This window comes from Fopius arisanus, unplaced genomic scaffold (genome assembly GCF_000806365.1).
Source record: "Fopius arisanus strain USDA-PBARC FA_bdor unplaced genomic scaffold, ASM80636v1 scaffold00018, whole genome shotgun sequence".
NCBI lineage: Eukaryota > Metazoa > Arthropoda > Insecta > Hymenoptera > Braconidae > Fopius > Fopius arisanus.
The window spans coordinates 1,306,346-1,329,923 of NW_011887757.1; the positions used below are offsets into that span (position 1 = coordinate 1,306,346).

The window sequence follows — 23,578 nt, forward strand, 5'->3', positions numbered from 1 at the left end:
ATATTTTAGTCAAAATATAGATTTTTGCAATAATTAGTCGTAAATTTATCCTCACGATTTAATTAATTGGAGATGATGATGAAACAGATGTTTAACCCTCAAATTTGACCCGCAATATTTGACCCACATTTCTTGAATATTTTAGTCAAAATATAGATTATTACAATAATTAGTCGTAAATTTACCCTCACGATTTAATTCATTGGAGATAATGATGAAACAGATGTTTAACCCTCAAATTTGACCCTCAAATTAGACCCTCAACTTTTAACACATGTTTTCGGATATTTCATTCAGAAAATGGAATTCAATCAATTTTTTTCAGTAATTAATCGTACATTTGCCCTTGCCTTTACATTGTTCCTAATGATAACAACAACAATATTAACCTCTGACATTTGACCCACAATTTTTTACCCATACCATGTAACTACTTTATTCAAATTCAAAAAGTTTCAGATATTGACATTCTCATTCCGTTTTTTTTTAATCGTTGATAAATTTTTATTCGCAGGGGTTACAACTGCGAGGATCATTTCTACGAATACGACACGATTCGCCACAGCTGGGAGGTGTTGGCGGTCCTCCTGAAGTCCAGCATCTGCGAGGATATTCTAATTGACGTTGGAATGCCCGTGATGCACAAAAATGTCACGTACAACTGCAGAGTTGCTTTTTTAAACCGAAGAATCTTGTTGATTCGCCCGAAAATGCAAATGTGCGATAATTCAATCTACAGAGAGGGGAGGTGGTTCTCTCCCTGGAGAAAGGTTCAAAAAAATTTCCAATTTATCATTTCTTAAAAAGGAATAATAGACCAAAATAAAACGAGAAATAAATTATGATTAAATAATAAGAAGTCAATAGAAGTTTTTTTGCATAAAAAAAAAATCTAAAAAAGAATCTAATAGAAATAGTAAAGTTTATTATGAATTTTTATTCGCACATGAATTATTTGACTTGGATAATTGTCTTGCAGATAAGAACAGTCGAGGATTACTTTCTTCCTCGACAAATAGCCCAAATAACTGGTCAGACAGTTGTTCCGATAGGCGATGCAGTAATTGCAACCAGAGATACGTGCATTGGTTTCGAAATATGCGAGGAACTCTGGCATCCCGATAGCAATCACATACCCGCTTCACTGGATGGTGTGGAGATCATATCGAATGCCAGTGGCTCGATGTTTGAGATAAGAAAGGCGTACGAAGTCGTCGATCTAGTGAAAACAGCATCGGCAAAGGCTGGGGGCTGCTACATGTACAGCGATTTCTTTGGGTGCGATGGAGGGAGAATGTTTTTCATGGGATTTTCATCAATTACTGTCAACGGGGCCATGCTAGCGCGGGCCAAGCAGTTCTCATTGCGGGAAGTCGAAGTTACAACTGCCACTTTTGATTTAGAAGTCATCAGGTAATTTTTTTTATCAGTAAATGTCTAGTATTACTCTTTCATCTTTCTGATTTTTAGGCAGTTGACACTTTTAGCTCTCAAAGCCAACCATTTTACTGGTGAATAATGGTACTTGTTATACCATTTTTAATTAGCCATTTTCTAATTAGCTTTCCAATGGCTCTTGTTTCATCCCCGCATCTTCATCCCCAATAAAGTCATGACCTTTCAAATATTTTTTTGGGTGTAGAATTGTCGCAATCGCACTATTTGACGGGTTTTTCCATCATTTTATGATCCTTCATGATAAAACATGTATAAATATATATATTTATATATAACAATATGTATATAATGTCCTGTAACACCCAGGAATTTCCATTTTGATAACTGATACGAGTAAATTTTTTAAATCGTTTCCAACTGATTGAGAAAAAGACGATAAATCGCCGTGAACGTGATAAATCTCCTCAATTTATTCAATCAATCCACGGGATTTTGAATGACAATTTTTTGTAACATATTTTACAAAATCGATGATGAATCATCATCAAGAATTATTCAACTTGAATAATTGAGAATTTAGATGACACTGAATGAAATTTCAAAGGATTTCTAACAGCGATTCTTCTTTGAGGGAGTTAATCTTTATGACCAATCAATCAATTTTCCATCAGATTTAGGACTTTCTCATTCAGAAAGATGTCCCCTCATTCTTTTGCCCTGTACGTCTCCATCATCTTGATGGGACGGAAGCTGCCAGGACAGTCGTGATAAACCCTTGTGTAAGGTTTCACTTTATTAGGATCCTGTCCTTTTCTCCTGTAGAGGATCTTCTTGCATTTGGTGCACTGGTGTGCAGATATAAATTCCTCCGCCTGTGTCCAGTTGACATCATCCCTCGATGCTATATCTTCTCCCAATGCTTTCGATATCCTCGACTTCTCAATCTTGAAGTCCTTTCCGTGAGCTGCATTTTCCCTCCTGTTGAGTCCCAGCTTGTCCAGGTAAGCGTGGATCGCCTGGTGGAGAATTGATTTAACTAGGACCGATCGCCTCTGCCCCTGATGTCGAAATTTGGAGATTGATATTTTATTTTGGGAGAAATTTGTACGACCGTAGGCTGTTATCAGGCTAGCATTCCACTCGATTCTGTATCCCTTTATTTTACCCTGGAAGTAGGAGATGTCGAATTGCCGGAGCATCTCCCCCAGGTCGGGTTTTACCTCGGTGTTGAAACGCTCGTCCAGGGGAGATGCTGTTGAGGGGTCAAAGTCCTCGGGGAGATCTACCTCTGAGGTGATACCCAGGTTCCATTGCTTTTGGATTGTCAGTCTGTCCAGATCGTTGTGGCGACGCGATGAACGGGTGCCCAGGGCCATCTCCGAAGGTCGAAGGCCACTCTAAAGAATGATTAGATTATTATTTTGCATCATCCCTCCAGACTTTACAATAGTTTTTTTTCAGTTCTTCCATTTAACCTCTCCTTTCCGAAAATGGAAATGACTGAATGGAAAATTAAATGGAGATAATTTGATTTCATAATTAAAAAATTATTAAGAGGTAAATGAATTAGGGAATTGATTTTGTCATTTATTTCTCCGAATTTCCAATGTTTTTAATATAAAATCAGTAAAATTCATAACCTCAATATTTCTCATCATTAATTTATCTCCAGTCTCTTTTTTATTTGTCTGAAATTCTAGTATTTGTCGAGATAATCTCATGATTTTTGATTATAGAAAAATTATAAACTTGAAATGTGGGGTACCCTGACAGTAAGAAATAATCATCTCCTTTTTAGACTTTGGTTGGAGTCGTGTAAACATCTTTCAAACTCGAAATGATTTTCAAGATTTTCCTGGGACCTTGTAGGTTCCAAGGATTAAAGGACTGTCTCCAGAGATTTTTGAAGATAGTGGGGGAATATTTATTGCGGAAATTCCGGAAAATTACCTTTCCTGATTATTGGAATTATAGGTTATGTCTCAGCACAAAAACACGAGAGTTTCTATGGCATTTACCGCGCATTTGAGGGAATAGAGAAGGGATGATGATGATTTTATCAATATATCTCAACAAAATGATCCCATTTGGATTCCAATCATGATGAGGAATCATAAAGGAGATTTCTTGATAATCCACAACTACAAGACCCTTTACAAAATTTTCCTGACTTATACTAGGACTAGGTTCACGACCTAGGTTTCACCTTAGAATTAACTTCAAGTCACCTCATCTATGATAAATGCTTGTGTACGATACATCTGACTCCTAGAGGTATGAATTAAAAAATGAATAATAAAATAAATTTTGGTAAATTCAAAGCACTGGAAATGACTCAATCGAAATCATACTAGTGCTCGGCGTCTCCACCCTTCTCCAAAAATATGGGTATGATTACCAACCAACGATTGATTTTAAGGCCCGGATGGACTGTCTGGAAAAGATAATTTACTCCGAAATTGGGACTTCTAATTACTCCGTTAATTAATCGTTTTTCCGATAATTGTTAGCTAGCGGCCTAGTTGTTGACAACCGCTAGAACGCTAGCTAACAATTATTGAAAAAAAAACGATTAATTGCCAAAGTAATTAGGAATTCGAATTTCGGAGTAAATTATCTTTTCTGGATAATCCACTCGAGCCTTGAATATTATAAAATTAGACTCGGTTTTGTAATTAAATAAGTTTATTAAAAATGGAGCGAAAGGGAATTATAATTATGATTGATTAGAAGAAGTCACATGTCAACGAAATAATCTGACGAAGAAAAGATCAAGGACAGACTAAATGAGGGAAAAGAAAAAGGACTCGTACTTGAATTTAGATTGAAAAGGAGAAAGGAATAAATACAACAGTATATTCGTCTTATAAATGATGATGAAACAAAAGTTCAAGCCCGAGTTTATTTAAAAAAAATATATTTTAATATTGATATCTCTTTCTAGATCTTACAGGAATGGAATTCGCTCGAGAACGCATTCATCGGCGTCGAGTCCGGCGTATCCCCGGGTGAAAATCGACTTCGCTTTAACATCAGACGGTGAAATCTGCGATTTAATGAGTTCCCGAATTGATACGAGTCATGTGACCGACGAGTACTCACTGACAACTTCTCCAGAGATTCTGTATTTCCGTCCAGAAGAGGAGATATCGATGGCACCCGCCTGCTGGCTGTGGGATTATCTCCGTCGATCCTGTCAGGGTGGTTTTTTTCTTCCCCTGAGCGGAGGGGTGGACTCATCATCAGTTGCTTGCATCGTCTACTCCATGTGTAGAATGATCGTCGAGGAAGTGAAGACTGGAGATCCCCAGGTGCTTGCAGATGTTCGTAAAATCGTCGGGGACTGCGATTACGTTCCAACGGATCCCAAACAGCTCTGCAATACTCTCTTGGTGACGTGCTACATGGGAACTGAGAATTCTTCAGCACAGACGAAGGCAAGAGTTCTTCTGCTTCTGTTTCTTGTGGAGAAGTTACTCTGATTACTTCCAAGTTATCCATAATTCAATGCGTGTCTGTACCACTCCCTTCTAGTAACCACTGATTTACATAATGTAAATGAATAACGCATATTTATTGATGTTATTATTCCACAGGCAAGAGCTTCTCAGTTGGCTAGTCAGATTGGCTCGTATCACTTGAGCATTGTCATCGATACAGCCATCACAGCTGTCCTGGGGATTTTCCAGCAGGTGGCGAAGATGACCCCCAAGTTCAGGGTCCACGGTGGGAGTCCTAGGGAGAATCTTGCTCTTCAGAATGTCCAGGCGAGAATGCGAATGGTCGTGGCTTATCTTTTTGCTCAGCTGATGCTCTGGGTGAGGGGTCGACCTGGGGGACTGCTTGTTCTCGGCTCCAGCAACGTCGACGAGGCCCTCAGGGGCTATTTCACGAAGTACGACTGTAGTAGTGCGGATATTAATCCGATTGGGGGTATCTCCAAGGAGGACTTGAAGAGATTTCTCGTGTGGTTTGGGGAGAGGCATGGACTTTCTGCTATCAAACAGGTACATTTTATTTAAGAGAAGTAGAAATAATTCGGATTTAAGGCCCGGATGGACTATTTATCGAATTTAAGGCCCCATGGAGTATCTCGGAAAGATAATTTACTCCAAAATTGGGATTCCTAATTTCTCCGCCAATTAATTGTTTTTTCCGATAATTATTAGCTAGCGTTCTAGTCGTTGCCAACCGCTAGAACGCTAGCTAACAATTATTGAAAAAAACGATTAATTGCCAGAGTAATTAGGAATCCCAATTTTGGAGTAAATTATCTTTTCCAGATAATCCAACCGGTCCTTAAAATCGATTTATCGAATTATAAACCAATATACTATTATTCAGTGGCCACTTTTTATCGTTAGTATTTACAGAATTAAATTGTTTGTCGATAGATCCTAGAGGCCACACCGACAGCTGAGCTGGAGCCTCTGAAGGGAGGACAGCTTGTTCAAGCTGATGAGGTAGACATGGGTATGACTTACAAGGAGTTGGCGGTTTATGGAAGGCTCAGAAAGCTCGAGTGCTCTGGGCCCTTCTCCATGTTCTGTCAACTTGTTCCTCGGTGGAGTCACTGCTCACCTCAGGAAGTCGCTGACAAGGTCAAGCACTTCTGGAGGTGTTACGCCATTAATCGACATAAAATGACTATTTTGACACCTGCCTGTCATCTGGAGACATACAGTCCTGACGATAACAGAGCAGATCACAGACAGTTTTTGTATAATCACACGTGGAAGTGGCAGTTTGATGCAATTGACGAACAGGTGAAACCCTAAAATATCATATGGAAAAAATCAACACCTTTTGAGATCACGAGGGATAGATCGGGTGGCGTGAGGGTTAAGAATTCAAAATTAATAATTTTAATTCTTTAAACAGGTGAAAAAAATTAATGAAGATGACAGGGGGAGGGGCAAGAGAGAAGGCCCCAAAATTCCGACGAAGCCCCAGTCGTCTTATGGGGCAGTTTCCAGTGAGTAGTCATTTCATTTTTATTTTCATCTTTTTTCTATAAGAGTAGAGATGGGGACGTGAGAGTTCAGATCATTTTTTCTTTTTATCCACTGATTTTTAATACCGGCATGATCCAGTTACTGCGACCTGTGGTTTTTATTTACGATGATTTCAAAGAGAAATCATGAAAAAGTCATGCAAGCATGACCTTGAACCCTCAAAAAATTGGAAGCATCAATTTTTCTTCCTTCACTCTTATCTTAATTTTTTTTTATAACAAAAAAACCTTTTTAATAATCAATCAGACCCTCATTGGCCCTAAAAAGAACAAATGATTTTTTGGTAATAGTATAATAGAGCACTTCATCTAATTTTCAATTTTTCTGAGTTATTATTCATCTGAATAATTATAAAAAATCTCAAATTATAAAAAAACCATGGAATAATTTATAAATAGAAATAGCTCTAATATACGTTCACCGATTTTCTAATGCTTTTTTAAAGTTGATGTACGTCTCTTGCTGTTAGTAACTGGGTCATTGACATACTTGATGATAAAACACTGAAATGAAAAAAATTTTTGGGCTCAACTCTGCAAAATTATCCCCATAATAAATAGCATTTGCACGATTCGATAGTGAGTAGTTGCCCATCACAATTTTTTTGTTGCAGACAGAACATTCCCAGGAGTCGTAGTATAATTTCTACTTTGATATCTATTTTCTGTTCAAAGCTCCACTCAAGACCAATAAATTGCCTCGTCTCGACTGCGATTGAGATAATTTCCAGTAAATAAAAATTAAAAATAATTCGTTAAAAATGTCAAGTCTATTCTTCAAATAAAAAATAATGTAATATTTCATAAAACTTTATTCTCTTTATTCCTCTACGTACAATAAACTATATTAACCGTTATATTCTCCATTGATAAACTGATTAATCCTTAGAATGAATATCCAAAGTTTGTGTCTAGTGGAAACTATAATACATCAACTAGAAGTAGAAAAACCCCATTGAATTGGAAAGCCTCCTTACGTTTCTACACAGTCATGGAAATAAAAACTCACTCAGAGAATAAATATCCCCTGAAATTGAGAGTATAAAATTCACACCAGAACAGCCTCCACTGGTCATTCAACATTCAATATAAATATTCTCCCCAAACAAATCCAATAATCGATTCCAGTCAATCAATCAATAATATTAATGACATAAACATTGATAATAACTAAATGATACCTCAAAACTCGAGTCCAATAGACGTAACAATGAGATAATATGAATAAAATAAACATAAAGTTGTTACTTTAGACGAAAAAAAAATACTGGACGTAATTACGACGAGTTCATTAAATAATTATACATGATCGGGTGTTTTTTTTTAAATCGTCAATTATCATTCGAAACTTTATTGAGTATTACAATATATTCATTCGATCATCTTTATAAAGTTCTGGATAAGGTACTGCTAGATCGACAATTATAAAAAAATATTCATAAAAAAGGGACTTAAGATTTACGTGCACTCGACGATCGTTTGGGTTTTCGATAATAAAATACACAGTATTTACAGTCTTTTTAAGAAAACGATCACAAAGCTGCTAGTCAATTATAATAAATTACCATTAATTTTTCGTTAATCAATTGTTATTAATTCAAATATTTACAGAGCACCGTGATTTCTAGATATCCTGGGGTGAAATCACTGAGCACCACGATAAATTTACAGACTAAAATTTACAGGTTGATCATTCTATTAAATAATTATTCTCCAAAACATCTCTTTCGTAACTACAACGCTAAATTAATTAAGTTAATTTTTCCTACCACCTTGAAGAAGAAAATTATAAATTGCACGATACCCCGTTTTTTTTTTAACTTTTTCTCGTGTTTTTTTTTTTCGTGATTATTGCTGTAGTTTAATGTGCGTTTTGTAATGATAAGTCGTGTACAAGATCCATTTTCCCTATATCACAGGACACCCTACCGCAAAGGTATCAGAATAATTCAGTGGTGAAGAGGCAGAAGGTAACGAGTCGATTTCGCTACTAGATTAATTTTCCGGGAGATATCTCGAGACCTAGAGGAGATAGTGAATTTTTTGTAGAGACCTTTTTTGTAGCTGTAATTTCGGTCTGCAAAAAAGGTTCATATGAAAATTTTGTATGAGCGGTGGACTCGGAGGTATTCCTCGAAAACTCGTCTGGGGTACGAGTCAATTTGTTACTCTTTACCTCTTCTTCACTGAATCGATCGTTAAATAATTAATAAGTGAAGTCGATCGAGAGGTTCGCAGTATTGCGGGGAATAGAGAGAATCTCTCGATTGCCAGGTGAAGTCGAAAGTCAACGTATCAGAGGACTAAATGGTAGAGAATTAAATTTTTTTCTTTCGAAACGTTGGATTCGAGTTCTTCGGGCACTCGTGAGTTAATTAACGTTGAGAGCTGGGAAAATGGAATAACTATTTCGAAGAGATGCACTTCGAAAGAGCTATTGCATAGCTCATTCAACTGGAACATTGAATATCAAAGTGAAGTCAAGTAAGTAATGATTTTATCGTGAGAAATGTCTTTTGGAAAAATCTAAAATTCGATTTCACGACTTCGATTTTGATGGAATTTCGCAATGACCTGTTGCCCAGCTCTGCAGATAATAATCATGAACAAACGTGGAATAAATACTGTCTCTCCTAAGTTCCACTCAACGGCCATTCATTCTCCAGGAATTAGTGAAGGATTTCAGTACGAAGAGGTCCGAGCAAGATGCGATGACGATCTGTTGATGGTCTTGGCAGCTGTCTCAATGGAGTTATCGTCCTTGGAGTCCGTCAGAAGGCCACCCTGCACATTTACATCGGCAAAAGAACAAACAATTGTTCATTCAATTTGTTTCTCTTCTCACTTGTCTGAGTGGTTTTAATTTCTCTAGTCTACAAATTGAATCGTATCATTCAATCGTCAACGGTCTGAGATTATTTAAGCACCGGCTCCACACTTTAGTTCGAATTGTGGGGATTAAGTGCGCACCTGGAGGAGCATGTTGGCAAAATTGCTGTTGGTGAATTTGAAGTGACGTTTGTCGTAGAACTTTAGGAGAGCTGGACTGTACGGATGCTTGTCCTTCAGGTGGAGGTAGTGGACTTCTGGCTCTTGGGTTGTGTGACCACACTCTTCGCAGACGTAAACCTTTGGAGAAAAAATTTGATGATTATTGATACTCCATAGTCCAAAAAAAAAAAATCAAGAAAGTTACAGCACTATTTGCGATTTTTCCGTAATCAATTCAATTTTATTATTTATCATGAAAACTACGACTTTTTATTGTGACTCATTGAATTTCGAATTGGAAAGATCTGTTAAAAGAAACGAAGAAAGGAAATCGATCTCGAAATGTATCGAAATATATCGAAATATATCGAAATATATCGAAATATATCGACGCATCTCGAAATATCTCGAAACCTCTGGAAATATCTCGAAGCGTCTCGAAATAGTTCGAAGCATCTCAAAATATCTCGATGATTCTCGACGTTTCTCGAAATATCTCGAAACTTCTCAAAATAACTCGAAGCTTCTCGAAATATCTCGAAATATCTCGAATGAATAAGGGTAAGACCCGTAAAATGAAACCGTGTGGTGCACGCAGGGACGATCTCTTCTATTTAAAATACAGGCGATTTTTCCAGTACATCAACAGGTTTAATATTGAAGTTAATTAATCAAATTTCGAGTTTCTTCAACCATCGCGTCATATTAGTAACTCGTCGAGCTTACAGATAATTCAACAAAATCAATTCTCAGTTTTACAATTTGACACAATTTCCCGTGACTTACGCCCAATAAAGTACATCTAAGTACCTAAAATCAATAGTTTTTTAGATAAATCGGTATCAGAACAACTGTAAAATTCCGTCCATAACTCATAAAAATGTTTACTAATTATCGATTTATCTCTAAATCTATCGATTCGAGAGGACAACAATGAATAACGAACGAAATTTTTTGATAAATGAGTTGTTTTCGCAATCTCACCTTTGTACGACGTTCCTTGTACGCGTACTGATGCTGAACCCCGTGAACCTTGAGGCAATGGCTCTCCAACGAGCACCTCTGGGTGAAGCTCTTCTCGCAGAGATTGCACTTATACGGTCTAACCCCTGTATGCGTCCTGGTGTGTCGCTTTAAGTCAAATGTGTCGTTGAATCCCTTTCCACAGAAGGTGCACAGATAACGCTTGACATCGCTGTGACACTTCATGTGGCGATTCAGCAGTCGCTGCAGACTGAAGGTCTTGCTGCATACACGACACGTGAAACGACTGGGGTCGTCCTCCTATCAGATAAAGATATTGTCTTTATTTTTTCGATCCGTCAATTGATATTAGTACAATTAAACCTTTCAAACTATTTCTGATGATAGTACCTTCCCAGCAGCTGGTCTAGGTGCTCTCTCCTCTTCCCGGGTGGTGGGTGTCCTCTGTCCATCAACCGCTAGTGGATTTTTTATTCCATGCCCCCCATTAACGAATTCCAGCTGGCAATCACCAGGAAGTCCCAGCTGCAACAACAGAAAATGCAAAATGATTCATCAAGCTTTAGCTACGAAAAAGACTGGGGTCTCAGAGAGATTAAGCACTCAAGTTGATTGGCATTGCATAAACACGAAACTCCCAAATTAATCATCCAAATCAGATAAATCGAACGTGGAATGAACGAGAGACTGAAAATGAAGTGAAAATCCAAGAGATACGATCGATGCGTATCATATGCTTTTGCCTGGATCAATCCGGGGTGCTTACCCTCTGCTGGAGAACACCCGAGCGCTGACTGGCCGGTGGATCGGAGGCACTAGGGGAACTCACTGTTGCTGAAACACCAGAAGGACTCGGTGCATGTTCCATCAGGCCACATGCCGGGGATGTGCTAGCTGAAGCTCCATCTAATGAACAGCTTCCAGCTCCTGGACTTGGAAGACTACCGCCCACACTGCTACCAGAATCCAAATCCAGTCCTAGAAATTGCAAAAATAACACACAAATTGAATAAATGCAATCAAGAATACCCTTGACTTTGACCCTTCCATTTTAATGTAAAACCCAAAGATTTTCTCGATTTTTCTGACGTATCGACAAAGATCACTCAATCCCTAATAATCGATTGTGTCCCTCCACAAAAAGTCTCAACTCACCACTCCCCGGGAAATTCAGTCCCGGACTCAGCAATCCCTGATGATGCTGCTGATGCGGTGACCTGGCCTGTTGGCCCTGCTGCATCTGCACCTGAATCTGCAATTGCTGCAGCTGGGGCTCCTGATGTGTCTGAGGAACATGGAGTCCAAGCTCCGAGCGTTCTTTCCCCAGGGGTTGATACCCGCTCTCAGGATAGGTGATTCCAGCTAATTTATTCGAATAATGCGCGCCGTTGTAGTGCCTGGCAGCGCCATCGAAGGCCCTCGCCAGGGGAATCCCATGCTCAGGGAATGGATCAACAGATGGCTCCACTGGAGTGGTCATCTGGCCTTCCTGGTTGATACCGCTACCGGCAGAGGCCGGAGAGTGCAGTGACTCCTCGAGAAGGTCGTTGCCGTCGTCCGCTGAGATTCGGGGGAGGAAGAGGTCAGCAGCGTCTGACAAACTCTCTAAAAGGGCGTTATGATCCGAGGGAGAGCTGAAACTCAAGGCTGTTGTGAATTGAAGGGGATCGACCATCGTCCCCGTCACCATGTCCACCATCATCCCAGAATCTGTGACATCGTATGCCCCGTACTGCCCTGAGAGTAGATCTGGTTGAATTTTGTAGACGGACGATAGGTCTTCCTCTTCCTCCTTGAGTACCAGCCCGTAAGACGCCATGTTCTGGAGCAATTGGTACTGCTTGCCCTCCTGAGCGCCGTAATGCTGGCCATTGAGGTCCTGCTGGCCAGTGTCACACTCCATTCCTACGGATGTCGGCGTCAGGAAGTTGTTTCCCTGGCTGCCATACTGATTGGCAAAGTTGGCGAGATTATTGCCACCTTTGAGTGACTCGTAGAATGGTGGCAGGGAGCCAGTGGGGGGCGAACTGGGGCCGTAGTTGCCACGGCCGCCATTGCCCCCAGGATTCATGCCGCCACCGGCACCGCCCATAGCGCCACCTCCACCACCGCCACCGCCCGAAGAAAAGCTAAGGCCACCGGACCCCGAGGCACCTCCGCCGGATGTCGAAGAGCTGCTGCTACTTCCTGACGAAGAGCTGTTGGAAGAGTTCGTGGACCTACCGTGTCCCGCCGCGGCCTGCAAGGCGCCTGGAGCTGACAGTCTCATCACCAGCAGAGGACGGGCGATCGAGTTGCCGAAGGCCCGGGAGGCCTTGGCGCTTTCACGACCGCGTTCCTCGTCGACGTCTTCCTTCCGCTTGGGTACTGCATAGTCAATCGGCTGATCCTGCTCAGGCTCCTGGGAGGCAGGCACCTCCAGCTTTGCCTGCTCCTTCCGGGGTTTTGTCTGGGGTGGCACCCGCTGGATCACGGAGACCCGGATGGGTGGTTCGATCCTCGGCGTCGGTGGTGGCGTCGGCGGTCGGGGCAGCTCAAGCCTCTCGGGTTTGCTCGGTAACTTTTCCGGCACCACCAGGGGACTGCTGTACTCTTTGCGCTCCGCGCGGGTCAGGACGTGTCCTCGGCTGCCATAGGGAGCATCACCACCCAAAATGCTGGAGATGAAACGACGCGGGGATGTCGTCGTCGGGGTCAGCGGCTGCCATTGTGGCGGGGGTGAACTCGGTGGACTGCTGCTCCGGACGGATTCCGGGGTCGTCGCCCGGTGATCCTCGGTTCTGTCGCGATCTGAAAATCGATTGAGCCTGTTAAATACATCAATAGGAGGAGGGACTACACAATTGGCTAGAGAGGACGCATGGTGGGGAGAAAGGTGGTAGCAGTAGAGGGACAAGTTGATACTCTTTTGAGAATATCTCGAAAACGAAGAGAGATATTGAAGTTTTGTATTGAACATTTTCGTAGAGAATTAAAAGATCTACAAAAAAGTCCCCATGAAAAATTCTCTATCTCCATTCAGTTCTAGCATACCCTCTCAAATCGCAACACCAAATCAATTAATTCAAACTGCTGCTTCGGTTTGCAATGAATATCTCCGAATCTAATGATGTAAAATACACTCAACAGTAGTTTCGCATCTTCGAATACGAAATCTCAATTTTAAATTGCCCAATCTGGTCCCACAACTCGATTATTTATTACCATACCCGAAAAACTCCAAGACCTTGAATCTAAAACTCCTTATCTCTCAGTTCGATGACCCGCTGAGTCATAAAATTCCCGAACTTCCTCCAGAAAACTGTTACATTCTCCAGTAATAACCCCCTTGTCTCGTTCCTCCGCATTATTTCATCGATCCTGTTACATCGGACATCGATAATTATATTAGAAAAGAATGGCATAACGTTCTCTTGACTTTGACATCGTCGTCTTTGCGGTCTTGGTTTCAATTGTGAATGGAGTACGAGGACAGACGGAGAGCTGCGGCCAAGCGGAAACCAGGAAGCCATTGGCTCGACCGAGGACTCAATATTCTTTTTTTTTTCATTCCACCACGGAATTAATTACAGGTATTTAAAGGGCGGGACCGTCGCATGAGAATTGGCATATCGCGGGGACATACTAGTTTTAAAATTTCAGTTGTCGTGTGGATAGCAATGAAAATCAAGTTTTGAAGACCTCTTGTCCACTGGTACTTTCTAACGACGTTGACGCAAGCGATTGCGTCATCAGAGCGTCCTCCGGGTGTTCCAAACTCGTGGACTCGTGGCGTTAGATAAGGAGAATTCGCGTTACCACATTGGCACACATCACCATCTCTCAACGAAAATCCGTTTTTTTTTTCTCAATCAGAACCGTTGGCATTCTTCCAGGAATTACGATTTTATTAAAAAATCATTAAAACTCTCTGTGAACTAGCTCCGGTAATTTACTGCTAAGGATTTAATTACTGGGGAATTTATCCTAGAATCGAAGCTGCTATATTGGATTTTTTTTCAAAACGTCTTTTTGATTTTATACAGTCACGATCGATCGAGTGAAATCGATAACGCGAATGATTCATGATTTTTAAGCAGAATATATTTATGATAATAATTATTGGTGATATATATTTTTGATATATTGAACTTTTTTCCGTAAATATATTTCATGTGTATTTCAAGTATATACCGAATATATATGTGCGTATAATTGATATATTTGTCGCATATGTATTTCAGTGCGTTTAAAATTTTTTAAATGATATATCCGAAGATACATCTGAATAATATCAGAATATATTTTCTTTTATTCATATTCAAGATATATCTATGCAAATATATCCAACGCTCATATAATATAAATATTTGATATACAAATGGGATATATCTGAGATATATTTTCCACCAAAAATGATGTATCTGAGATATATCTCCGTGATACCTAAAATAATATAAAAATATATTAATAATAGCGCATTAGACTAGCGGTTAGGGCGCAGGACTAGAGATTTTGGGGTCGTCGGTTCGATCCCCGGTTAGGGTAATATTTTAAGTTAACAAATTAGCGATTCGCGTTGGAAAATAAGTTAGGAGTGAGTAATTAGACAGCAATCATTTGCAGAAATGCTTCAATGAACATTATTATAAAAATATATTTGTTCCGTGCGAGGAATTATTTTCAAAAAATCAAATAAAATTTTTGAAAAAAAATCGACAATTGGTAATCCTGAGTGGAATCATACCAATCAAATTTTTTGTAAGGAACAGATTTTTGCGGTGATTATTGTTTTTGAATTAATTAAATAAGGACTAAATAATGTGGCAGATTTTTTTTTTAATGGGACTGAAAACCGAAAAAATGGGGTGCCTGTTGTGTAAGCGGCCTATTGTTGAGATCATTTCGATCATGAATTCCTTGCGAAAAAGTGGCTGTCGGAAGGTCAAGGAGTGAAATCGACTGTTGCGAAATGATCTTTCATTCGTTGCGCATAACACGTTTGTGATGAATTTGAGGGTCGTTAGATAATTCCCAACAGATTTTCGTTTCACTTCTGATTGATTAGCTTTTGATGAGTTTGTTTTCTCCTACGGTGACGGCTGATTGCGAAAGCGATCGATTTATTCATCGATCGATGGCTGTTCGACTGGATTTCGGAGATATCGATCGGTCAAATCCGGAGATCAATCGATGAGGAAAAAAAAAATCGAAGAAGATTCGAAGAAAGGGCTGATTCAGATTAATATTATTCAATTACTCTTCCTCGGAGAGTCTCTTACTATTATTTTTTTTTTCTCACTTTTTCCTTCAATAAAATCCATTCCTCGCGCTTGTCAAAGGGAATTAAATCGATTACATTTTATGACGCTCGCGAGAAATCAGCATAAAAACATAAAATGGCGTGTGAAAAAATTTATACATCATCAGTCTTCTGACCGATAAAAAAGTAGATGCGAATAAAAAATTTATTCGATTTACTAAAACAAAGCCTTATGAGGGTTGAAAGTTGGTGGTCGAATAATTTCGATACATTCCAATACAAAATAACTTCACGCGGCATGGCGATTATTTAGAATTTCACTTGTACAATATGTATAAATTCCATTGAATATAAATAAAAATATTTTCTCAATTTATCCATTAAAAATTAAAAAAAAAATAGTCTTTCAATTTATCTATATTGTCCATTTGAAATCCTGAAAAAATGGCGGTACAGTGTGAAGTTGTTTCATATCGAAATTTGTCGATACATATCGAAATGTATCGAAATATATCGAAATGTATCGAAATGGTCGGGGATCGTGATATTCCATGGCTGAATCCATATCTGGAATTGAAACATCAAGAGATTTGTCGGCTCAGTTGTGCGGTACCTTTAAAATATTAATTTTTCCCAGGAGAATAAATTCCCAACCATAACCCCCAGCTGAATGAAATAGAAAGATGTCTCGGTCCCCGAAACGAAATCCCGGGGCTATTGTCACAGTGGCGTTTCACTGTGATGCTAATGGATGCACCTGCGGCACTTTGAATCGTCCGTGGAGCGTGAACCGAGGGGAGGATACGTGAGTGCGAGGCACTTGTTGGAATCACTGGAACAGGTTGAAGTCAACAATTCCTAGCATTTAATTCCATCGGTAAATAACGAGGAGAGAAGAAAAGGAAAAAAAAAAAAGAGAGAGAGAGAGAGAGAGAGAGAGAGAGAGAGAGAGAGAGAGAGAGAGAAAACAAGGTTAAATCCTAGGGACGATTTGTCACATGAGCCAACTGTTTTCACACGTTGATGTCACTCATACGTGCGTCATTGAATGTGTACGTGAGGATCGTCGCCATTTATGTAGCGGTATCGTGCGTGGGTCGACAAGGTGACACACCGACCGCGAGTCGAGTGTATATTGACTAATTTCTCATGATGAATAAGGTAAATAAACAAGATCATTGTTCTCATTTCGGCTTGGATTCTCGCAAAAAAAATAGTACTTCTCAGAAGTTCTACATGGTACTTTGGTAAATTTAGATGGAAAACGTAAAAAGGATCTCTTCTCATCAGTCTAAGAATTCTCAGCTGACCGTAACTTAGTACTTTTTACGAGTACTAAATGGTACTTGAGCGAATTAAACTATAGCGTATTGGTATAAGATCACTTTTTTTTTATCCACCCCGGCATCCCGTTAAGCACAACATAGTTTACAAGTACTTTTTACAAGTACTAAATGGTACTTGGGAAAATTTAAGTAAAGTACAGACAGAAGATCATTTTTTTCAGCCATCTACGAGTTCCAACTAAGCACAATATAGTACTTTTCACAAGTACTAAATGGTACTTGGGGAAATTTGAGTAAAGTACAGGCAGAAGATCATTTTTTTTAGCAATACATAGATTCCTACGAAGCACAACATAGTGCTTGTTGCAAGTACTAAATTGTACTTGAGGTAAAGTAACTCTGTACTTGATTTGTACTTGGCCCAAGTATGATGTCGATTGTTCATGAGAGAAAGAACTTGAAGTGCTTTTAGTGCTTTTTTTTTGCTGGTTTGCTCTGAACACCAATCAAGTACTTAATTCAAGTATTTTTCTCATGTGACTCGTATTTGCAGAAAGTACATAGTGCAAGTACTTTTTTTTAAACCAAGGGTTGAACAATACGAATCCACACAATCTGTCAAACCGTGAGTACAAGTACTTTTACTTGAGAGAAAAAAATCTCTCGAACAATTCCTCGACCTCCAAAAAAATTGTCTCAATTACAATTCTGCACTACAAAAAAATGTTTTTCCATGGGAATAGAATTTTTATCTGGAGTAGAACTCCGTGGGCGTGAGAAAATCAGAATCCCATTCATCCGGGAACCCCTCATCTTTTTGTGATGATTTTTGGCATCTGTTGAGTACCTGTTGTCTACCTGAGCCACTCCAGTCGAGCCATTATCCCCACGAGCTGGGACAGAAAACTTGTGCATTCAAATTCTTTTTACCCTCGTTCCACCGAAAAACAGTCAATTCCCCCGTGATTTACGATAAAGATCATCTGCACTTGGCCTCTCATTGTTACCACTAACTCGGTGGAATTTCGGTCAGGGTCTCGTTCTGCACTTTTGCCGGTGTCGGTGACGGTAAAATAACGCGAGATTATAAAACAAATTGAGAATAAAAATACCTGTACCGAGGATTTGAGGTTATCTCAGGTGGAGTGTTTCGTGGTCGGCCATATTGGTTTGGCCCTGAGAATTAACTGGAATGCGCGTGCACGGAATGAAGGATCGGGTTGGTGAGGGGTCAGTCGTTGAAAAATCGAAGAATGGAAAAAAAAAGAAAATTGTCCCGTGGTTTTAACGTTCGTACCGGTCACCGATACGCGTTACCACTTGTTACGATGGGGTGGCGTCGCGGCGTCCATTTTGTCAACCTCCGGTTAAGAGAAAAAATTCGTAGCGCGAAGTAGATTTACCTTTTTAAATTTTTGATCAGTAGTCAAATTATCTGATTCATTATTCATCACAGAAAGATTTATGATAACCTGTCAATCGATTCGATTTCTAGTTTTTTAAAGTAGAATTTATTGAGATCTTTTGTCAATTGAAATTAAGTTTTCGAAGTGTGGATTCTTCCGGAACTAGATTTTCCATAATTATTGCAATAAATAAATAAAAAATCCAGAAACAATAAAACGGGTTTTGACTGGTGATAAGATTTTAACGAATATCTCGAAAATTATAGCTGATATCCAAATTTTTGATAAGACCTTTTATATAAAGATAATTGAGAGCTTCAAAAAAGGTCATTACAAAAATTATGATATCGCCCTTAGATTCGGAGATATATCGTGGAAACGTCTATTAACATATTGAAAATCTTGAAAGCTATTTATTATTGCAATAAAACATGAATTCATCCACTAGCAATCAATCATTCATTTTTTTCCGATAAAAAAAAATGATCTTCCAAATGAACTTTGACTAACGAAAGTTATCTCGACTCTTCACGGCAATTGACTTGACAACTCCGATGATTGAAAGTTCCATAAAAGTCCAGGAACGAGTAATTGAGGATTAAAAGTGAAAAAAAAATCCCAACTAAAGATGAATGAATTCAAAAAACGCGAAAAGCACACGTTCATAACTGTATTTATATTATCCACCTCATTGACAACCAGTACAGCTCATCCTTATAATTAATTCAATTGTGCAAAAGAATGTTTATATGACATTGTAAGACTCGTCAATTCGTTAAAGACCCGTCGATAATTTAAATTCCGTTCGATTCTCGTTACAAACAACCGAGCAATTAATCCCGCGAGGAAAAACGTGAAAAATTCCTCCATCATCTATTAATAAATAAATCCGCGATGGCACGTAAAGGTCAAGTGCCACGGGCGCCATAAGGCAACTCCCACCTGAGAAAAACCGCGATTATTTTCCAAAAATAATAAAAACAATTAATCAACGAATAAAATTAATTTCTCCCTCGACACGCGTTCCCTTTTCAATTTTCTTCCGTTCCCTCGGAACCGTTGAAGCCGAAGAAGAAGGATAAGCCTAAATATAAAATATTTTTAGAGTTCCGGGATTATTTATTAATGATTTAATTAAAAATTGAAAAAATGCTCGTCGCGTCTTCGAAATAAAAGGGTAGACCTGACTATCTCGCTCTGTCGATTGAAACACCTGCGTGCGGGTTCGCAGGTACATTATCTATCCCACACCTGCCATTCCATTGGATTAAATAATAAAAAAAAAATCCCCCTAGACCACTTACATTGATGCTTGTTGACAATGAGACTGATGGGTTCTGATCCAAGTGGACTCTCCTTTCCACTGCCCGGCGGCGGTGATTTGCTGAGATGCTGTGCCTCCAGCAGCCTCAGCTGCTGCTGGTGCAGTCGTTCCTTAAGCCATAATATCTTCGGCATCTCTTCTCCAGTCTAACCCCGAAATAATCAAGTTCCAAGTTCCTCACCACCTCAAACCACCGTCACCAGTTACAACCGTCAATTATCTCCCGGAACTGACAGTTCCATACCACGAACATTCCACAAAAATTCAAATTCACTTCAACTCCAATCAAAATAAATAAACAAATTTATTTATTTAAATGTCCTCGGATGCTTTTCACACGCGTTGGCAAGTACAGTTACCGCTAGAGTGCGAGAATTTTTATTATAACTTTTTTTAAAAAAAAGGTGTGGTTTGCCGGGCTGGCGACACTAGAGCTCTCGATTCGGTATCTCGCGAGCAACTGGGGCTTCGCGGTGGTGTCCGGACCCAGGCCCCGACCGTGAGGAGTCTCCCCTCTCCCCACTACCGCATTACCTGCTGGCCCCGGCCCCCTCTCAGTCCCTCGTCCTAGTTGAGAGGGAGGGGGGAGCCTGCGTATCCTCGTTGCGCCGGGTGAATAGGAATAGGATGGAATGGGACGGTGGGTACGGAGGGTGGCGGGGATGAACAACCGGATCGTCGTCAAGGCGCTTGCGGTCCTCTACCGTTGCTACTTCAACCCATACAACGGCGCATAACGTTCGCCTTGGGTTCGTGGGGCTTTTCTTAATAATACAACTGCGTTCCTCGTTTTTGCCCGCAATGTCGTGGCTACCTGACTAGCCACAGCGAACCGCCAGCCTAACGGCCCCCTACTCCCCTCCCTCCCCACCTCCTCCACCACTCACTCCACCCATGCCCCTTCCCCGACTCGTTTTGCATCGGGAGGGGAGGGGAGGAGTTAATGAAAGAGAATTATTTGGCGGTAAATGGGGGGCCGGGAGTACTTGTGTCCATACGGGAAATTCTTCTTCTATTTATTTTCATTTTTTAAATTTGTTTATTATAAAATTGATTTTGGAAAATTTATTTTTAGGAGGGAGATGCTGAAGGTAGAGAATTATCTGTATAGTATGTTGAGGCGAAATTTTTTTTTGTATTGTTTTTTGAAATTTTTTTTTATTTGTCATTTATGAAATTGATTTCGAAATTTTTTTTTAATTAATGCGATTGCGATCTTTTATTTTTCTTTAGATGATTTGGAGTGATTGATGGTTTTTATTAGAAATACTTTTCGGAATGGCGTATTTTTGAATTTTTCGATAGAATTTTCGGAGAGAAATACTTTTTTCAATTTTTGGTGTTGGAGGTCCTGAGTTAATGACGGGAATTTTTCCGGGATTTTAGACATTTCAGGATAAATGTTGATGTCTTAAAAATGGAATGCTTAATGTCAAGTGTCTTAAACACGCCTTCAATGCGAGCAATATCTCGAATTCAGCCATAAAACATTCAAAAATCCGTACAAAAAAACCGGGACAGCCTTTATCTCCTCGAAAAAATCTCGACTCGAAGTCTCAGAAAGTTGTCCTCCGCATCCCATTGATGATTTCAACTCCAACCACTAACATCAAACAAAAAGACCCATCAACATAATTCCAATTGAAATGACATATAACTAAAATTTAAAAATTAAAATTTAATCAATTTATTAAACATAAAAGTTTCAATTTCATTCATGTACCATAACCAAAAGTTATCATCACCAAAAATTTTTGAGAGAATTCTGGAGAAATTCTATAGGAAATCTAGGGAAATTCTCTTAGTCATGGAATTTTATTGTAATTATACCGAAAAATTTCATAAAAAAAGAATTCCATGCATTAAAATTCAATGAATTTATTAAACATAAAAATTTAAATTTCATTCATGTACCATGAGCAAAAATAATGATCACCAAAAATTTTTGAGAGAATTCTGGAGAAATTCTATAGGAAATCTAGGGAAATTCTATTAGTCATGGAATTTTATTGTAATTATACCGAAAAATTTCATAAAAAAAGAATTCCATGCATTAAAATTCAATGAATTTATTAAACATAAAAATGTAAATTTCATTCATGTACCATGAGCAAAAATAATGATCACCAAAAATTTTTGAGAGAATTCTGGAGAAATTCTATAGGAAATCTAGGGAAATTCTCTTAGTCATGGAATTTCATTGTAATTATACCGAAAAAAATCCATAAAAAAGAATTCCATGCATTAAAATTTAATGAAAATTTACCATGACCAAAAATAATCATCCCCAAAAATTGCCAAAAAAATGCTGGAAGTATAAAATAGTCTTAAATATCTGAAAAAATGAATTAATGATAAAAAATATTGAATTCACTGGCGAATGTGTTAAAAATTGATACGAGAATGTCTTAATCCCAGTGCATATAAGAGGGAAATGTATATCGTCAAGGTTGAGAGGTAAAAAGTGACTTCCAGCTTTATATACACGTGGATAGTAATGTGAGAGCGGGAGACTTCGATGCCTGCAACCAGTGGGATACGTATAAGTATTTGAGATTGTATCCCGCAGTCTCCAACAGCCAGTGTAAATTATGACTTTTCGGGGGGATCTTTAGTTAATCTCGGAAAATCTAGCGTTTTACCTGTCTCCTCCGGTATTTATTATCTCTCTCATTCGTATGAATATCTCTCAAGTTGAGGGTCAAACCCCCCAGTGACTGCATCCACGGGGAAAACTATAAAAATATTTTCAACATTGTTGGTAACGAAACTGGAATTTCACGGCATTTTCAAAGAGATTCGTCCCCGATGTATATTTTTAATGTCGTAATTTTGGGGATTTTCTTCATTATTCCCCGAAGAGAATTTATAGAAATATAAAAATGGCCGTTCGCGTGAAAAGGGCCCACTTCGTCGATCCTAGATTCGAAGATATTCGCTTTTTTCTCATTTGGTTAAAAATTTATATTTTTTTTTTATTGTCTCAGACTTTACTAGAACTCTTTCTGCGTCGAATGAGATGTGCTGAGTCTTATTATCTTGATTAGAAATGAATTATTTTGATTTTTGAAAAAAACAGGAAGGGTCTTTTTGTTTTCCGAATATTCAAATTCAAAATTTCATAACTCGACGATTTTTCGAGTTAGATGGGCCTGGTTGGTCTCAAAATACGGGGGATATAATCTGGTATATGGGCCCATGCCACTAACTCCATATCTACAAAGTGGGCCCTTTTCAGGTGGATGGACACAAGTTATGGAAATAATGGAGGAAAATTCAACGTTTTCTGTTGAATTTATGACGGAAATCTATAGGAATTATCTTTTATCAGAATTTTTACATTTATTACCCGGAATACAATTCAGGAATCAAAAACTTGAAGAAATTTTCAACAGAATTTTTTTCTAGAAACAAATGTTTGTTTGGCAGAATTTTTTGATTCTATAGAATTTTATAGAAATTCTATAGAATTCGAATGGAACTCCAGCAGAATTTTTATAGACGTTCATTTTTATAGAAATTTAATTGAAAACTCAAGGTCTTTCTGGGGAATTCTAGTTTTAAATTCTTATATAGGATTTTTTTCAATGGAATTCCAAGGGAATTCCTATAGAATGTTTATGGGGTTTCTATTGAATTCTAGTTTTAAATTCTTCTCTAACATTTTTTTCGATGGAATTCCAAAAGAATTCCTATAGAATTTCTATCGGATTTCTATTGAATTCTAGTTTTAAATTCTTCTATAAGATTGTTTTCAATGGAATTCGAAGGGAATTCCTATAGGATTCTTATCGAGTTTCTGTTGAATTCTAGTTTTAAATTCTAAATCTAATTTAGTTCTAAATTTTTTTTGATGGAATTCCAAAAGAATTCCTATAGAATTCTTTTGGGTTTTTATTGAATACTAGTTTGAAATTCTTCTCTAAAATTTTG

General features: G+C 38.7%; 3 protein-coding genes across 6 annotated transcripts; 1 reads left to right on the forward strand and 2 right to left on the reverse strand.

Moving 5' to 3' along the window:
* Positions 1-506: 506 nt before the first annotated feature.
* Positions 507-7,196, forward strand: Nadsyn (NAD synthetase; the record flags this gene model as incomplete). Its single annotated transcript, XM_011300592.1, has 7 exons — positions 507-770; positions 980-1,413; positions 4,343-4,835; positions 4,995-5,405; positions 5,793-6,164; positions 6,280-6,373; positions 7,088-7,196. Coding segments are annotated over 7 exons (2,112 nt in total), but the record flags the coding sequence as incomplete, so codon positions are not given.
* LOC105264023 (sprT-like domain-containing protein Spartan) lies at positions 1,329-3,696 on the reverse strand. 2 transcript variants are annotated; one of them, XM_011300589.1, is made up of 2 exons: positions 3,627-3,696; positions 1,329-2,795 (listed from the first exon to the last, which is right to left on the reverse strand). In XM_011300589.1, exons 1-2 carry the CDS (start codon positions 3,657-3,659, stop codon positions 2,103-2,105), a joined length of 726 nt encoding a protein of 241 aa, XP_011298891.1. In that variant the 5' UTR covers positions 3,660-3,696; the 3' UTR covers positions 1,329-2,102. The 2 variants fall into 2 exon arrangements, with proteins under 2 accessions (XP_011298891.1, XP_011298893.1); XM_011300591.1 differs by lacking the exon at positions 3,627-3,696 and adding an exon at positions 3,349-3,609.
* Positions 7,197-7,206: 10 nt separating the features above from the next.
* Positions 7,207-20,100, reverse strand: ovo (transcriptional regulator ovo). 3 transcript variants are annotated; one of them, XM_011300595.1, is made up of 7 exons: positions 19,626-20,100; positions 11,543-13,177; positions 11,217-11,365; positions 10,778-10,912; positions 10,388-10,687; positions 9,383-9,541; positions 7,207-9,196 (listed from the first exon to the last, which is right to left on the reverse strand). In XM_011300595.1, exons 1-7 carry the CDS (start codon positions 19,777-19,779, stop codon positions 9,095-9,097), a joined length of 2,634 nt encoding a protein of 877 aa, XP_011298897.1. In that variant the 5' UTR covers positions 19,780-20,100; the 3' UTR covers positions 7,207-9,094. The 3 variants fall into 3 exon arrangements, with proteins under 3 accessions (XP_011298897.1, XP_011298895.1, XP_011298896.1); XM_011300593.1 differs by having other exon boundaries at positions 11,154-11,365; XM_011300594.1 differs by having other exon boundaries at positions 9,113-9,285; positions 11,154-11,365.
* Between the last annotated feature and the right edge of the window lie 3,478 nt (positions 20,101-23,578).

Coding starts and splice junctions, on each gene's coding strand:
- LOC105264023 (XM_011300589.1), bottom strand. CDS start 3,659: ATGTATCGTACACAAGCATTTATCATAGATGAG. Junction 2,796..3,626: donor AAGCATTTATCATAGATGAG/GTGACTTGAAGT, acceptor ATCATTCTTTAG/AGTGGCCTTCGACCTTCGGA.
- ovo (XM_011300593.1), bottom strand. CDS start 19,779: ATGCCGAAGATATTATGGCTTAAGGAACGACTGCACCAGCAGCAGCTG. Junction 11,366..11,542: donor ACTGAATTTCCCGGGGAGTG/GTGAGTTGAGAC, acceptor TGCAATTTCTAG/GACTGGATTTGGATTCTGGT. Junction 9,542..10,387: donor ACAAGGAACGTCGTACAAAG/GTGAGATTGCGA, acceptor TTTTCTCCAAAG/GTTTACGTCTGCGAAGAGTG.